Source organism: Somniosus microcephalus, chromosome 21, assembly GCF_052327205.1.
Source record: "Somniosus microcephalus isolate GS21.2 chromosome 21, FLI_Smic_1.0, whole genome shotgun sequence".
Lineage (NCBI taxonomy): Eukaryota > Metazoa > Chordata > Chondrichthyes > Squaliformes > Somniosidae > Somniosus > Somniosus microcephalus.
In genome coordinates this window covers 35,796,575-35,814,805 of record NC_141007.1, presented here as the reverse complement: position 1 = coordinate 35,814,805, position 18,231 = coordinate 35,796,575, and the positions used below count along the sequence as shown (strand labels likewise).

Sequence of the window (18,231 nt, the reverse complement as noted above, 5' to 3'; positions counted from 1 at the left end):
CTGCATACTGTAATTCGACGACAGAGGATGGAACGACCTTGGATCTGGACGGGAGGCAACGAAGATTGAACAGTTTTCTGTTTGTTCTGTAAATTAGCTCCACTCCAGCGGAACTTGTGACTGAAGACGATGGTTCCTGGGCTGGCAGCTCCTTAAGGAGCTCCTTTGCCATCCGTTGCTCTTTTCTCCCCCAGTTTCCTCTCTTCTGCTGTTTAAGTTCCCCTGGCTCTAATAGTATCCCTGTAGTTACTAGGATTGTCCTTACACACTTTCTTGAACAGTGGTGTCACATTTGCCACTTTCCAATCCTCAGGCACCTCCCCCACATCTAGGTAAGATTGGAAAATTATGGCAAGTCCTTCCACTATCTCCTCCCCCAATTCCCTTAGCAACCTGAGATGCAAGCCATCTGGACCAGGCGACTTGTCCACTCTAAGCATACCCAGCCTTTCTAGTACATCCTGTCTATCAATTTTCACCCCTTCCATTGCTTCTACCTTTTCCACTTCTACCGGTATTTTGTCAGCATCCACCTCCTTAGTAAACACCGATACAAAGTACTCATCGAGTATTCTAGCCTTGCCCTGCACCTCTAAGCATATATCACAATCTTTGGCTCTAAAAGGCCCCACCCCGCCTCTTACTACTGTTTACATGCCAGTAGAAGATTTTTGAGTTCCCTTTTATGTTAACCGCCATTCTATTCTCATATTCTCTCTTTGCTAAACTTATTTTTATCTTCACATCCCCTTGTAACTTATTGTATTTGGTCTGGTTCTCCCTTGAAGAATTCACCTGACATGCATCATACACCCTCTTTTTTTGTTTCATCATCTTCTCTATCTCCCTCGGCATCCAAGGAGCCCTTGCTTTGGTGCCCTTACCCTTCCCTCTTGTACCTAACCTGTACTTGGAACATCTCCTCCTTAAAAATTGTTCCGTTACAGTTTTTCCTGTCAGGCTTTGGTTCCATTTTACCCTGGCTGGATCCTTTCGCATCCTATTGAAGTTAGCCTTATTCCCGTTTAGAAGTTCCACTCTAGATTGTTCCTTGCTCCTCTCCATTGCTGATCTAAATCTTATGATACGATGATCACTCGTACACAAGTGTTCTCCCATAGACACTTGGTCGACCTGGCCCACCTCATTCCCCAGCACCAGATCCAGCAATGCCTCCTTCCTAGTTGGGCCAAAAACATACTGGTCAAGGAAATTCTCCTGAACACATTTCAGAAATTCCTACCCTTGCTTTCCCTTTACCCTAGTATTATCCCAATCGATATTTGGGTAATTAAAGTCCCCCAATATCACCACTCTATAACTCTTGCGTATCTCTGCGATTTCCCTGCAGATTTATCTCCTCTACCTCCCTCTCACTATTTGGAGGCCTATAGAATACCTCCAATACCGTGATCAAACCCTTTTTGCTCCTCGACTCTAACCAAATGGATTCTGTCCTTGTCCCCTCAAGAACATCCTCCCTTTCCAATGCTACAATGTCTTCCTTAATTAGCACTGCCACCCCACCTCTCTTTTTTCCTTCTCTATCTTTTCTGAACACCTTGAACCCTTGAATATTAAGTGCCCAGGCTCACCGTTTTTAAGCCACGTTTCCGTTTTTGCCACATCATATTGCCACACGGTTAATTGTGCTCGTGTCTCACCAACCTTTATCACCACACTTTGTGCGTTTACGTACATGCATTCTAAACCCATTTTTGAATTTTTCGTAGTCTTTCTTAGTCTGCTCCTATCTAATATGGTACTAATACCGCCTCTAGTACTATCTTCTCTAGTACTATCCAATACACTCACTCTTTTATGCACCTTATTCCTCTTTTCTACTCCTATATGCTGGTGCCCACCCCCCCTGCCAAGTTAGTTTAAACCCTCCCCAACAGCACTAACAAACCTCCCCAAGAGAATATTGGTCCCGGCTCTGTTGAGGTGTAACCGGTCTGGCTTGTACAGGTCCCACCTTCCCCAGAAATGGTCCCAATGCCTCAGGAATCTAAAGCCCTCCCTCCTGCACCATCTCTCCAGCCACGCATTCATCTGTTCTATCCTCCTATTCCTGTACTCACTAGCACGTGACACCGGGAGTAATCTGGAGATTACTACCTTTGAGGTCCTGCTTTTTAATCTCTCTCCTAGCTCCCTAAACTCTGCCTGCAGGACCTCATCCCTCTTGCTGCCTATGTCGTCGATACCAATATGGATAACGACCTCTGGCTGTTCACCCTCCCCCCTCGGTGACATCCTTGACTCTGGCACCAGGGAAGCAACATACCATTGGAGTCACGTCTATGGCCGCAGAAACGCCTGTCTGCTCCCCTAACTATTGAATCCCCTACCACTATTGCTCTTCTACTCTTTTGCCTCCCCCACTGAGCAGCTCAGCCACCCGTGGTGCCGTGGACTTGACTCTGGCTGCACATCCCAGAGGTACAATCGCCCTCACCTGTACTCAGAACAGAATACTGAAAAGAAAAAAAGATTTGCATTTATATAGCACCTTTCACAACCACTCTTAAAGTGCTTTACAGCCAATGAAGTATTTTTGAAGTGGCGTCACTGTTGTAATGTGGGAAACGCAGCAGCCAATTTGCGCACAGCAAGGTCCCACAAACAGCAATGTGATGATGACCAGATAATCTGTTTTTGTTTATGTTGGTTGAGGGATAACTATTGGCTAGGACACTGGGGATAACTCCCCTGCTCTTCTTCGAAATAGTGCCATGGGATCTTTTACACCTGGGGCCTCGGTTTAACGACTCATCCAAAAGTGCAGCACTCCCTCAGCACTGCACTGGAGTGTCAGCCTAGCTTTATGTGCTCAAGTCCTTGGAGTGGGACTTGAACCCACAACCTTCTGACTCAGAGGTGAGTGTGCTGCCCACTGAGCCACAGCTGACACTGGTTGGAGAGCGCGATGCACTACCTGCCTGGTCCTCCTCTTCTGTCTGGTGGTCATCCATACCCTTTCTGCCTGCACACTCTTAAGCTGCGGGGTGACCACCTCGAGAAAACGTGCTATCCACGTAACTCTCAGCCTCGCAGATGCACCGCGGTGACTCCAGCCGCCGCTCAAGCTTCGAAACCCGGAACTCGAGTTGCTGTAGCTGGCGACACTTCCCGCACATGTGGTCATCCAGGCTATGTGAAGCATCCAGGACTTCCCACATGGCACAGGATGTGCACTCCACGGGACTGAGCTGCCCTGCCATGTCTCTATTTAATAGACTAAGAACTAACCCAGTAGAAATAAACTTAAAACTTAACAAAAATCACTTCCCAGCTACTCACCAGTCAGCTCTTTCCCTCTATTTAATAGGCTATTAACTAATTTAGCAGAAATAAACTTATAAACTTAAAAAAAAATACACTCACCAGCTACTCACCACTCAGCTCCTTCCCTTGTGCTGACAGGCATATATTAAGTTGAACTAATAATACCAAACAATAATGAATATTCCTCAAGTACTCCAAGGTTATAGTTTTCTCCACTGGGTGGAAAATCTAGTTACGTCTGAAAATGGCCAGTTGTTTTCAGCATATAGGCAAGTCATTACAAAGCAAAAGTATGAAACATAGTTTCAGAGGCTAATATTTAGAATCATAGAATGGTTACAGCACAGGAGGCCACCATTCGGCCTGTCGAGCCTGTGCCGGCTCTCTGCAAGAACACTTCAGCTAGTCCCACTCCCCCGCCCTTTCCCTGTAGCCCTGCAATTTTTTTTCTTTCAGGTACTTGTCCAATTCCCTTTTGAAAGCCACGATTGAATCTGCCTTCACCACCCTTTCAGGCAGTGCATTCCAGATCCTAACTACTCGCTGCGTAAAAAAGTTTTTCATCATGTCGCCTTTGGACCTTCTGCCAGTCACCTTAAATCGGTGTCCTCTGGTTCTCGACCCTTCCGCCAATGGGAACAGTTTCTCTCTATCTACTCTGTCTAGACCCCTCATGATTTTGAACACCTCTATCAAATCTACTCTCAATCTTCTCTGCTCTAAGAACAACCTCAGCTTCTCCAGTCTATCCACGTTCTGGGAATAATTAAACCTGTTTTCAAGCATAGCTACCTTCACAGAAATTGTCATTATATGGATGCTAAAATATTTCTGGTTTGTTCAATGGTGGTAGTTCAATTGTACCAATGGGTAGTATTGGGCAAATTCCTGTGTAGCAAAAGACAAACGATGTCTCTTTCTAACCGCAACCGAGCCTTCAAGTCTGCAGTGACAACTATGGCAAAGGGTTTAAGAAACAGACTGAAGAAAATCAGTTTGAAATTCTCATACCACAACAAAGGTAATCTGAATATTGTAGAAGGAATAAGACTGTAACTACACTAATTTTGATTTAAAAAGTTCTCATATCTGGTTAAAGAGAAAGCTTTAATTTAGTTCAAAATGTTCATGTAACTATTCTAAGCAGTCTTTGCCCAAATGTGATGGAATGCTATTTTAAACTGAGGTTTGGGTTGGCTTTGCATGCAAGTGAAAAGGCATCTGTTCCATAATGCCACACATACAACATCTACTAGAATGAGCATATTCAAACTATAGTTTTATGCCATTAAAATAAGATTTTGATCAAACCCAGTAATGAATTTGCACTTCTTGTGTGGAAGGATATTTACTCTTGTGATAATCTGAGTATTACATTATCATACTGCAATTCAATAGCAGTGTTTTATATCATTTTTCTGGACTTGAACTTTCTTCTAATAATTTCAAGATGGCTTCATTACAACCAGAAATCAGTGCTATAATTCCAACGATGCCATTAATATCCTGACACAATTAATGGGGATGCGGCTCAAGCATTTTCTACAGTCAAAAGCAAAAATATGAACAAAGATCAATTCAAACTCTTCAAACACCAAAAAATGACCTACCAAAACTCTACAATTCTTTAACAGTATTGTACCATCTGTAAGGAAATATAGTTGGTATACCTTTTCAGTTCAACGGATTCGAAGTGAAATATCAGCCAACAGTTCAGTTTTAACTTTAATTAACAACAATTATTTTTCAGTATGGGGCACCTGATGGTTCAGTAGGTTTAGGCAATGAGTAGCTCAGCCACATGGCCCTGGAATGTCATGGCTTTGATCCTCAATCTGTGCTGAGTTAGTAGATCTCATGCAGGGTGGTAGTTGGGGTACTACAATTGGTTCTCAGTGTCCTTGGACATGGAGGGGGAAAAAAATCAGCCATATTTTCCACCTCTGATGAGAATCCAGTAACCCCTACCGGAAATGTGCATGCGTGGACATCAGATGACAGCAGTCACAAACTTAGCTGTGATGCCCCAACAGTTGAATAGGATGGCAACACGCATTATCAAAGCTCACATATAAATAAAGACCACGGTGGTGAGGAACCAGAGGGTGACCAGGAACCATATCCCAGCAAGCAATCAAAGCCTGCAGAAGAGGAGCAAATGGGAGGAGATAGGAAAAAGAACATAATTTTCCAACTGTTACAACACAGGAGTTGACAATAGTCTCCGCATGTCATGCAATGCGGAACACTTCATTCCCATTTATAGATCACTTCCTCCAACCTTGGCAGCACCTGGAACTTGGCTTCAGTGCCAAAGATCAGTTAGCCCGCACTTCCATAACTTTTCTTGTCAATGGAAACTTGAGTAAGACTGAAATCAAAGTGTGTTAACTTGAAGAATTAATTTAAGTTTGACTTCTGTGGGGGAATTATGACTTCTATTCACCTGTTGGGGCATCACACCTAAGTTAGAGCAAATTACTTAAAATCCAGCTGATTTATTTCTATTAATTAAAGAATCTGCTGATTAGAAGGAATACTATAGATTGCTCAGAACAAAACCCAAATGGATTAAAATCTCGTGTCTATTTAGCTACATCAATCATTTGTTTGCTTCAATATATAACTATTGGATCTATATACAATGCTAAAGTGTTTTTGATTTGTGCCAATCTGTATTCATGGCACATGAAAATTTTGCAGAAAAACAATACTATTTATTCCACCATAGCTGCAATTTTTCCATTTTACCATAACAACAAACTCCATGACCAAATTGGAATTCACATCAACAACATTAACATTGCATCTTGAAGATCTCAAAGTGGTAAACAAATTGTCCCATTCAAAGACCCTGTTGGTTGTCAGAGATTGTAACAATACTTTTCTGAAACAATTGGAGTAAGCCCCTTGTCGTTGGATTCTAGTTCTTCTGTTTTCAAGTACTATGCTGTTTTAGTAGCTTGCTGCGTGTTTATTTCACCTGTAAAATTCGACCAGCACTTTTAGCTTGTCTCCACTGTCCTATTACCATCTCGTCTGGTTTTGAATACCTCTTAATGTCTCTTTTACTTCTTTTGTTCTAACGCAGCCCTGCCTTCGATCTATTTTATTCCCTTTCCAGTTTTGAAAAAGGGTTTCGACCCGAAACGTCAACTCTAATTTCTCTCCACGGATGTTGCCTGGCCTGCTGAGTTTTTCCAGCATTTTCTGTTGTTATTTCCCCATGCAATTAGATGTCTTGGTTGCAAATTACTGACAACAGTCGGGTCAGAATTGCAAGCAGGCTGATTGGGTTGCAAAGCTCTCACACCAAACAACTAATGGTATGGCAGAGTTCAGTGGCACCCATTGGGATGCAAGTTCACTTCCAAACAATCTTTTTAAAGGCAACGTATCAATTTGGGATTGCTAGCTCAAGTAAGCCCAGATCTGTGCTGTAACCTGTTGTGGGAATTGTTTGAAAATTATTGTTTGTATTCAAGTAAGTCTGCTTGCAACACTTACCTGAATGCTGTTAGTAAGTTGCAACCATAGAAACATAGAAGATAGGAGTAGGCCATTTGGCCCCTCGAGCCTGCTCCGCCATTCAATGAGATCATGGCTGATCATCCAAACTCAGTACCCTGTCCCTGCCTTCTCCCCATATCCCTTGATCCCTTTAGCCTTAAGAAATACATCCAACTCCTTGAATATATTTAATGAATTGGCCTCAACTGCCTTCTGTGGTAGAGAATTCCACAGGTTCACCACTCTCTGGGTGAAGAAATTCCTCCTCATCTCTGTCCTAAATGGCTTACCCCTTATCTTTAGACTGTGACCCCTGGTTCTGGACTCCCCCGCTATCGGGAACATCCTTCCTGCATCTAGTCCTGTTAGAATTTTATAAGTTTCAATGAGATAAATTTCAATGAGAAGTTTCAGTTAGTTATTTGTGTGTCTTAAACCACCTGTCTGGGATTGACAATTCCACTGGTTGAAGACTTGGCACCCAAATTATGAAAAATATGAAGGTATTACAAGCAAAACAAAGTACATCCCTTTAGAAACTGTACATAACAGTGCACAGAATATAGAGTAGTTAACTGCAGGAATTGGATGCAATTTGTACCATCAATATTACTTTATTAGTTTCGCAGAATGGAACATTGAAGTTCTGCTTCTCTCAATTTACTTATTATGCTGAATTTAGCAATTTTATATGTAGTTATTCAGGAAACTCAAAATAGTCAGTCCTGATAAAAGGCCATCGACCTGAAATGTTAACTCTGTTTCTCTCTCCACAGATGCCTCCAGACCTGCTCAGTGTTTCCAGCATCCGCAGTATTTTGCTTTTGTCAAAATAGTCTTCGGTTGTCTAGATCACAGGTCGATTTTAAAATGACATCTATTTGCCGTGAAATTTTTCCCATTAACAATGCTCCAGCCATTTTTGGTTTCTCAGTTTAAAAAAAACAGGTTTCTTAAAATGCTGAATGTCGCTGTACATTTACAGACTGCTTCTGCTTTATTACCTTTTGACATTTTCACACAAGATTAGAGTTTGAAAATGCAATATGCCATGACACAGATTACTTAACACTCATACTGTTGCAATAGACTTCTCTACTTCTGCCTACAGTCTGTACACTACAGGTAAAGAGATTCTGCAAACTGAATCATTTAGAGACAGCAACTCTTCTAGATTTTTTAAAAGTTATTTTGTAGCAATTTTAGAAAATACTTCTGGATTCACCAAGGATGTTCAATGACAGTATTAACTAGCAGTTTCAGTTTGTTTTTCTCATTATTCCCCTGCCCCTCTTCCCAGTATATTTTACTTTTTGGGTGCTCTACAGATTATTTGCAAACTCTGGCATATAATCAATGAGGATTTCTACCTCTGGTAATGATAATATATGCATTTATACATACCGTAGATTCAGTAAGTCCTCCTACTGACACAGTAAGGCCCAGCAGAACACTGTACTGGTAAATTGGGAGCCCTAAAAGCTTTGTGATAAGAGGGAAGGCGTGAGAGGGTGCACTCCAATTCAGGGTTTCAATTTCTGATCTGTAATTAAAGAATAAAACCATGATCTAAGTTATATTCTATGTACTGCACAGGATCAAATTAAATATTACAACAGGTATTTTAGCTTACAATAGACCTACAAAACGCAGTATGGTAGGTTATGACCAAAAAAAGTAGTTTATATTTGAGGGAGCAGTATGCACGTCAAAATTTGTAACGCTTTTATTTGAAGCAAGTTAGATAAAATCTGGTTTCTTTTGGAAATGTGGGGAAGCATTAGATCATCCACTTTGGACCCAAGAAAGATAGATCAGAGTATTTTTTAAATGGTGAGAAGCTAGGAACCATGGAAGAAGAGAGAGATTTAAGGGTCCAATTACAGAAATCACAAAGCTAGTGGACATGTACAAAAAATAATTCAAAAGGCTAATAGAATGTTGGTCTTTAAATCAAAGGGGGCTGGAATACAAAGGGGTGGAAGTTATATAAAGCTCTGGTTAGACCTCATTTAGAGTACTGCATCCAGTTCTGGACACCACACCTCAGGAAGGATATACTGGTCTAGGGAGTGCAGTGCAGATTCACCAGAATGATGCGGAGGCTAAAAGAGTTAAATTATGAGCACAGATTGCACAGGCTAGCCCTTTATTCCCTTGCTTATAAAAGAGTAAGGGGTGATCTAATTAAAGGGGTTGATAGGGCTGATAGAAACGATTTCTTTGAGTGGGGGGGGGGGGGGGGGGGGGGGGGGGAGTCCAGAACAAGGGGGCATAACCTTAAAAGCAGGAGTGATGTTAGGAAGCACTTCTTCATACAAAGGGTAGTGGATATCTGTAATTCTCTCTCCCAAAAAGCTGTTGAGACTGGGGGGGTCAACTGAAAATTTCAAAACTGAGATTGATAGACTTTTGTTAGGTAAGGGTACTAAGGGCTATGGAACCAAGGCGGGTAGATGGAGTTCAGATACAGATCAGCCATGATCTAACTGAATGGTGGAACAGGCTCAAGGGGCTGAATGGCCTGTTCCTGTTCCTGTATACCCTAATATCTTTCACACACTCCTGTTGTATAGCTGCAGTGCCATTTAAATAGCAGGTGGCTGCATCAGGGCTGAAAGTAGCTTACTATGTTGGCATTTCAAATCTTCGCTTGCAATGAAAAGAGAAGGAATCACTTTGCACCATCACAGCTAGTGTTAAACCACGAGAAATTCCAGGTTCTGAAAGAACTTGGATTTAAAACAAAAAGCTTGACATTATAAGAGAATTACTCAATTTCTGGATCAGGAAGCTGATCAATTTGCTCTGAAGCCAAACCTTTCAATCAGATAGTAGGCTGGTGTAAAAGATGCTGTATCGACTTCTTATTCAACGTGGTCCCGAAGAGTTTGACATATTAGCACAAAATCACTAAGCAACCCCATTCAAGGTAACTTTATAAGTTTAAGTGTGGAGATGCCGGAGTTGGACTGGGGTGGACAAATGTAAGAAGTCACACAACACCAGGTTATAGTCCAACAGCTTTATTTGAAATCACAAGCTTTCGGAGCGCTGCTCCTTCTTCACCTGAAGAAGGAGCAGCGCTCCGAAAGCTTGTGATTTCAAATAAAGCTGTTGGACTATAACCTGGTGTTGTGTGACTTCTTATAAGTTTAAATTAGTGAGTTACCAGTTACATGTTTGCCAAGACTAAACTTAATAATTATTCTGTACTAATGTTGGTTTTTAGTTGTATAAATGGTTTTCACAGATGTGTTCCCAACACCTTCCTACAGGAAACTTTGTATTATCTGGAGGCTAAATGTCCGGCAAGCTCGAGCCACCGGCAAAAATCAGGAGCCGTTTTGTTAGGTTTTTTTCTTCTCGTGGCTTTTTTTTCCTTCTCGTGGCTTTTTTTTCCAAACAGTCAGGCTCTGCAAAGTCTCTTTAGCTTAGCAACAGCTTCAGAGAGACGCTTCCAAGGTACGGGCCGACTGTTTAGAAGCTGTTGTTAAGCAACAGTGTTTGTCGTCAGATACGGAGATGAAAAGCTCCGTCTGCTTCAACATTAACGCTGGTGTGTCCGGCAGTCCCGTCGGTGCCGGATAGCACAAAGTTTCCTGTACTTTGTTTCTCTAAATAACTGAGAGGTAAAGGAAGCAAATTCAAATGAATTAGGGAAAAAGCTGTTGGAAGTTTTGTTTTAGCACCAGTTCCTACCACTCAGATTACTGCAGTCCTCTGTATCACCCTTGTTAGCCCATTTCTCAGCCACTACACTGCTTCTCTTTGGGACTCTCTCCAAAATCCACTTTGTTTTGGTGCATATCTCCCTTCATTCATAACTCTTCATCTGTGCTTTGACTTCCCCTACCCCCCAATCATTCCCATAGCCTGCTCACCAAGCTCCTCTCACGCTTCAACACGAGCAAAGTTTTTTTTCTGATAAGGGTGTTTTCATTTGAAAGTTTTACAGCATATCTTACAGCACCTTATTCAGAATTGTTTGTTTATACTTTAAAACCTTTTTGTTTAATCTCGTGCATCAACCTTTAATGCACATTTTACATAGATTTCAGTTATATGCAATTTTCAAAATTGTACAACAGGTTTATACATTCAAGGGAAATGGTGAGAGCACAAGTCCAGGGCCTAGAAATTCAGTATCGCCACGTTTGGGTCGTTACAGCCGGGTGTTCGCTAAATTTAGCGCCCGGCGCAACTTAGCGCCACCTTCGCCGAAATTGAGTTGCATCGCCCCAAGCGGTTGCTGCTGCGCTAAAGTGGGCGATGCACGACTATCATAAGGTGCTAAGCCGGCGAGCCAAGGCGCTAACACCGAGGGCGGGCGCAGCGCAGGTGCGGCGAGTTGCTGATTGAAGGCAGACACGCTGGCGCCGGTCAGCTCTTAAAGGGGGAGGGTCAACTTGTTTGGCTGCCACGCCCTGCACACTGCAGCCCTGAAGCAAGGCCTGACCATTGCTGGTTCAACAGTTCAACGCCCAGGACAATGGAGAAGGCTAGGGAGCGAGCGGAGCGCTTCAGCGAGGGTGCCCTGAGGCTTCTGGTTGGCGCAGTGGAGCGCAGGCAACCTGTCCTCTTCCCTGACAGTGGGAGGAGGCCGCTTCCCAGTGAGTACTGAAAAGCCTGGAGGAAGGTGGCAAACAGGGTGACCACCAACAGCATGGTTGCCAGGACTCCAGTTCAATGCAGAAAAAAGTTCAACGACCTCACTCGGGTTGTCAGGGTGAGTACCCTTTCCACTATCCTATTCATCCCTGCATGTGCACCTAAGTTTCTGACCAAAGGGACCTGAAAGCCCCAATGCCCAGCCCTCATCCAAGAGCTAGTGGACTCTCATGAAAACCACTTGCACATTCAGCACTTTACACACTGTCAGGGCTATTCCAGCATGGGAGGCAGTGCAAGCAAGATGAGGGCTTGACACGGTCAGGGCTATTCCACCATGGGAGGCAGTGCAAGCAAGATCAGGGCTTGACACTGTACTTAGAGGCCGTCCTTTCTCTTGCAGGGCAAGCTGGCCCACAATCGCAGGCAGCAGCTACGGACCGGGGGAGGCCGTCCTGACCTGAAAGAGCTCAGCGACCTGGAGCAGCATGTGGAGCGCATTATGGCAGGCCGGCTGATTGGCCCCGTTGCCAGTGGAGATGCCGACCCTGTTCTGGACAGCAATGGTAAGGTCATCACCTTTTTGACCTCTCTCTTTCCACTTGTGCCTCACACCCGCATCCTTTGCCACTATCGAACCAATGCAGTGCATAGCAGCACTCATGCCTCCCTCGCTGCCGCCCTGTCCTCACTCTAAAGAAACTCTTGTGCCTCCCTGCTTTCAGATGCTGATTCGCCAGGTGAGGAGGCGGCCCCTCAAGCTGCCACTGTCAGTGATTCTGAATTCGAGGAAGAGGAAGCCGGCCCATCAGTGCCACCCTCAGCCGAGGCAGCCCATGGCCATGATGGAGACATGTCTTCCCTGGAGGGGAGCAGGGGGGAAAGGGTCTGAGGAGAGTGAAGCTCCGGGGCCCAGCGGGAGGGTTGGGGAAGCTCGTCGGCCTTCTCCCCGGAGGGTGAGTGCAGCCTCCAGTCCTGCTATGGTGAGCGCAGAGGAGGTGCGGCTCCTTGGTGAAATGGGCGCCCAGGCTGAGCGCAGGCACACTGAGCTCATGGCTGCAGTGGCAAGGATGCCTGACTCCATAGAGTCACTGGCAAGGAGTGTTCAGGAATTCGGGGCGGCACAGGCCAGGAGTCTGCAGGAATTCAGTGCAGCACAGGCAAGGAGTCTGTAGGACTTCGCGGCAGCACAGGCTAGGAGTCAGCAGGACTTCGCTGCATCACAGGCGGCTTCCAGCCAAGTGCTCAGTCGTGCCGTGCATTCATTGGCTGGTCTGATGCAGACACAGATCAGGGCCACACGGGCACTAACTGCTGCCACCCTCGCTGGATCGGCCAGGCATCGCCGGGGCCCTCGCCGCGCCGCAGCAGCCCAGCAGTCTGTGCTTCAGCAGATTGTTGCGCATGCTGCAGTGCTGGCCCGTGTGAGTGCCAGTGTATCAGCCGACCAGGGAGTGCCTGTGTTCCGTTAGTGTTGGCAGCATTCCTGCTGCCAACACTGTCACTCCTCCACTGCAGCTGCCACCACCCGTAGGACAGACTGCTGCCGCCCAAGCAGAGTTGGAGCAGTCAGCAGCCGGGCCCTCCAGGCCCCCAGAGCTGGTCCAGGCCGTCCCCCAAGGGCATCTGCCGTCTCACCATCTGACCCTCAGCAGCCTTCCCCCAGCCTTGCTGCAGCCACTGGGGTCCCATTGAGGAGGAGCTGCAGGGCGGGAAGGGGCCACTCGCAGAAGTGAGGCGGATCACCCTCGCAGGGGAAAAAGTAGAAGGTGTGGCCAAATGTTGTGTTTATATATGAAGGCCGAGAATGTCTTTCTTACATATGAAGGCCGGGAATGTTGTGTTTGTTTTTTATATGAGGGCCGGGAATGTTGTGTTGGTTTTTTATATAAAGGCCGAGGATCATGGTCATTTTTGCTTAACTGTTTTTTAAATTTTCTGAAGGTTGTGAGAGGTTATGTCTCTGACTGTTTTTTGGGGGGTTTATCTGAATTAGTTTGTCATGCGGGAAGGGCACAGAGTTTGCACAATAAAACATTTTCTTTATTCACATTGTCCATGTTTGCACTTTGAACTATTTGCTGCCTTGACTGGCTGAGGGTTTGCGGAGCGGCTCCATTCATGTTCTTCTTTCATTGGCACAAGCCATTCCCTGAGAGGAGGCCGAGAACCGAGTTGCAATAAGCCGCCGACGGACGGCCCTTGCACTTTGTGCCTCCCTTCCGTCTTGGTGCTCCTCCTCCTCCTCCTCTGGTGGTCCTCCAATGTCTGCTGGCAGTGGCTGAGTCCTGAGGATAGCCAGGTTGTGCAGCATGCAGCACACTACAACTAAATGGGAGACTCGCTCAGGCGAGTACTGTAGGGCTCCTCCGGAACGGTCCAGACAGCGGAACCGTTGCTTGAGCACGCCGATTGTGTGCTGAATTATGTTCCTGGTAGCTTGATGGCTGTCATTGTATCGCTCTTCAGCAGGGGTGCTGGGCGCACGGAGCAGGGTCATCAGCCAGGTGCACAAAGGATAGCCCTTGTCCCCGAGAAGCCATCCTCGTGGGTGAGCCTGGGCTTCGAAAATGTCTGCCACAGAAGTCTGGCGCAGGATGAAGGCATCGTGGCTGCTGCCTGGAAAGCGGGCATTGACAGCTAGTATGAGCTGCCTGTGGTCACACACCAACTGGACGTTGAGCGAATGGTAGCCCTTCCGGATGCAGTAATCCTCGGCATTCTCTAGAGGTGCCCGCAAAGCCACATGCGTGCAGTCAATGGCGCCCTGGACCATGGGGAAGCCCGCTATTCTTCCAAATCCCATTGCACGCTCTTGCTGCTTGTCCAGGGTCATGGGGAAGGAGATGTACTGACGTCTCCTTCTGAAAAGGGCATTGGTCACCTGGCGGATGCAGCAATGTACCGCGAACTGGGAGATGTTGGCAATGTCCCCAGTAGCGGATTGGAAGGAGCCGGTGGCATAGAAGTTGAGAGCCACCGTCACCTTCACTGCCACCGACACAGACGCCCTGCTCCTCAGCTGTGGCTGCAGATCTCTGCGACCACCTCCCTTCTGAATCGCAGCCTCCGAACACACTGCTCCTCAGACATGTTCAGATATGAGAACTGCTGGCGGTATACCCTGGGTGGGTAAGGCCTCCTGTGCCAACGCCTGTTGGCCCTTCTCCGTCTGGCCATGATTGGCACTCTCTCACGGCGTCTCTGATCCCTTTGAATGCAATGGAGAAGCCAACGTTTCCACCCATTGCAGCCCCCATTATATATGGTGACTCAAGGCTATGGCACTGAAAGTTAAATCCAAGTGCAAAGCTCTGGCCTGAAGCCAAAAGTACCTGTGCGAGCGCTGAGTCAAAGCAGAAAGCTCTCTCCCTTTGTCTCTCTCCAAATATCTGTCTCTCACACAGAAGGATTGGCACAAAATGGCTGCCACTTATAATGCAGGAGGAGTCCCCTTTAAATAGTGCCCCTCGCAGCGACTGGGAACCGTTCCCCTCTACCAGTCGCTGGGGGCGCCAGGCGCACAGAAGGGGGGCGTCACTGAAGTTCCGGATCGGGGCGCACCAAGGGCGTTGCACCATGAAATGACGTCAGGATCTGCGCGCGCATCTGAGCGGGTGCTGCGGTTTTGCGCCACCGCTAAATCTTGACTGAAGTTCGCGAGAGGCGCAGATCGTGCCGCGCCCTGGCGCTAGCCGCTTAGCGCCCCACTTCTCCTCCTCCTAAGGCGCTAGCGGCTGGCGCTAACAACTGAATTTCTAGGCCCAGGTCTTTTAACAACTCACTGTGGAAAAATGTTCTCTAGCTCCTCCCGGTGTGGAATGTGTGGAACTACAGGGTTATCAAAGTGTAGGATTCGAAGAAAAACTGTGCCAGCATGTGCTCGGAATCGATCGATCTTCTCAGCTGACAGTTGAGCCAAGTAGCACATCATTTGTCTGCAACTGCACAGAAGCGGGAAGAAGTTAGTGTCAATGCTACAGAATTCCCTGGTTCAAATTCTAAAAAAATTAACCAACATCACTAAAACAGATTATCAGGTCACTATCCCATTGCTGTGCGCAAATTGGCTGCCACAGTTCCTACATTACAACAGTGATTACACTTCAAAAGTACTTCATTGACTGTAAAGCACTTTAGGACATCCTGAGGTCATGAAAGGTGCTATATAAATGCAAGGAAAGATGGAATGACAGACTTGCATTTACATCGTGCCTTTTACTATCTTAGGACATTGCAAAGTACTTCACGTCCAATAGTATTTTTGAAGTTTGGTCACTGTTGCAATAACAACAACAACTTGTATTTATATAGCACCTTCAACATAGTAAAACGTCCCAAGGCGTTTCACAGGAGTATTATAACACAAAAAATGACACCGAGCCACATAAGGAGAAATTAGGGCAGATGACCAAAAGCTTGGTCAAAGAGGTAGGTTTTAAGGAGCGTCTTAAAGGAAGAAAGAGAGGTAGCGAGGCGGAGAGGTTTAGGCAGGGAATTCCAGAGCTTAGGGCCTAGGCAACAGAAGGCATGACTACCAATGGTTGAGCGATTATAATCAGGGATGCTCAAAAGGGCAGAATTAGAGGAGCGCGGATATCTCAGGGGGTTGTGGGGTTGGAGGAGATTACAGAGATAGGGAGGGGCGAGGTCATGGAGGGATTTGAAAACAAGGATGAGAATTTTGCAATCAAGGCCTTGCTTAACCAGGAGCCAATGTAGGTCAGCGATTACAAGGGTGATGGGTGAACGGGATTTGGTGCGAGTTAGGACACGGGCAGCCGAGTTTTGGATGACCTCAAGTTTATGTAGGGTAGAACGTGGGAGGCCAGCCAGGAGTGTGCTGGAATAGTCAAGTCTAGAGGTAACAAAGGCATGGATGAGGGTTCCAGCAGCAGATGAGTTGAGGCAAGGGGGTAGACAGACGATGTTACGGAGGTGGAAACAGGCAGTCTTAGTTATGCCGCGGATATGTGGTCGGAAGCTCATTTCAGGGTCAAATATGACACCAAGATTGCGAACAGTCTGGTTCAGCCTCAGACAGATGTTAGGGAGAGGGATGGAGTTACTCGCTAGGGAATGGAGTTTGTGGCAGGGACCAAAAACAATGGCTTCGGTCTTCCCAATACTTAATTGGAGAAAATTTCTGTTCATCCAGAACTGGAAGTCGGACAAGCAGTTTGACAATTTAGAGACCATGGCGGGGTCGAGAGAAGTGGTGGTGAGGTAGAGCTGGATGTCGTCAGTGTACATGTGGATACTGGCGCTGTGTTTTTGGATGATGCCGCCAAGGGGCAGCATGTAGATGACAAATAGGAGAGAAATAGGCCAATTTGCAGACAGCAAAAGCTTCAACATCTACCTTACTACCTTGTGTCAGAATCCATGACACAACTGCAAACTAAAATGAGTGCAGTTATTAATTGAGTCAGCATTGTCCCATGTACTCAGTTTGAGGCCTGGTCCCAGGCTAATGGACTCCTCAGTACTGAGATGCACAATCCTACTAGGATATTAAAAGGGACGGTCACACCTTGCAGTCCCTAACACCTTCGGCAGAGTCACTACATGGTACATAGCTGGTGGTCTGAGGGTAGATTGCATACCCTTTCGACAGCAGAGGTGTCAAGGGCAGATTGATGGAAGATAGGGAGAATTTACAAGAAAGAAATTTACATTAAAAAAGTATTTAATATCAAATCTTTGCACATTTTCAATTATGAAAATGCATTCCCTCTCACTAACGTTTAGCACCATTAATATACAGTTATATTAAGGGCCTAATGTCTGGTAGTTAATAAAGGGGTTAAGTAATTTCACAATAAACTAAAATAATAACTGGAACCAGAGAAGAATTTTATACTTACTGATCAGGAGAGATAAGCTGAGGGTGAGTCTGCACCAGGAGTATTGTTAATTCCATCAAACTTGTCATGGCAGCTTCTCGTACCCTGTTGATAATTGTAAAACAAAAACTGGTACTGAGCTCAGAGTAACTTACTTCAGGCCTAACTGAAAAATAACTGTGAAGGTTAAAACAAATTTTGTCGACTAAATAAAATGCCCAAGTACATAGATGCCAACCTTGAGAAATCTAGTGAAGTGGACCACCAAAAAAGCTGGCACAGGCCGAAAAAAGTTGACAAATCAGACCCTGAATGTACACTTATGACGTGACACAAGTAAATACATTGAAACTGCAGTGGGACAAGGGCTTTTACCCAACCATCCTTCACGTATTAGATGAAATAAAAATGTGCATGAAAGGCTAAAGAAGGATACAAATGTTGAAGGCACCACAATTATTCACCACAAGGTCTGAGGGAATACTGTACCAAGAAGGACTTTTTTTGATGCGTTTTCCTTGAGAATGTGCTTCTACCCTATCTGCACCAACTCAATTTAGATATCTCACCTACTTCCGCTCACCAAAGGAACATGAGCAAAAGCATAGTTACCATGTTAACAGAGTGATTTAAACCTGTTTTATCAAGCTATTTAAAAAAAGCTCACTCCATTCAATTATTTTTTATCCAGACAGAACTACAATGAGGAGAGAAACAGACACAACTCAGAGAAGAAAATCTACCTAAACAAGTTAAACATAGTAACAGTTTAACTTGTCGCAATATGCTTGAAGACAGCTTACCCTTCTTTTTTAAAAGTTTTTTTTATGATGATGTGGAAGAAGGCAGGGCAGTTGCTGTTCTGTATATGGACTTCCAAAAGGCGTTTAATTAGGAACCACATAAAAAAAAATGTTAAGATGTCTAAAAATGTTAAAAAGACAAATCTAAAGGCACTGTATCTGAATGCACG

The 18,231-nt window shown here is 45.3% G+C and overlaps 1 protein-coding gene across 1 annotated transcript in view; it reads right to left on the bottom strand.

Annotated features, from left to right (window-relative positions):
- tbcd (tubulin folding cofactor D) overlaps window positions 1-18,231 on the bottom strand; it is a 354,778-nt gene that overhangs the window by 47,454 nt on the left and 289,093 nt on the right. The window contains exons 30-32 of the mRNA XM_085963427.1: window positions 17,280-17,363; window positions 15,198-15,356; window positions 8,206-8,344 (exon numbers count right to left, since the gene is read on the bottom strand). Coding sequence (XP_085819553.1) covers window positions 8,206-8,344; window positions 15,198-15,356; window positions 17,280-17,363 — 382 coding nt within the window. The remainder of the gene's footprint in view (window positions 1-8,205; window positions 8,345-15,197; window positions 15,357-17,279; window positions 17,364-18,231) is intronic.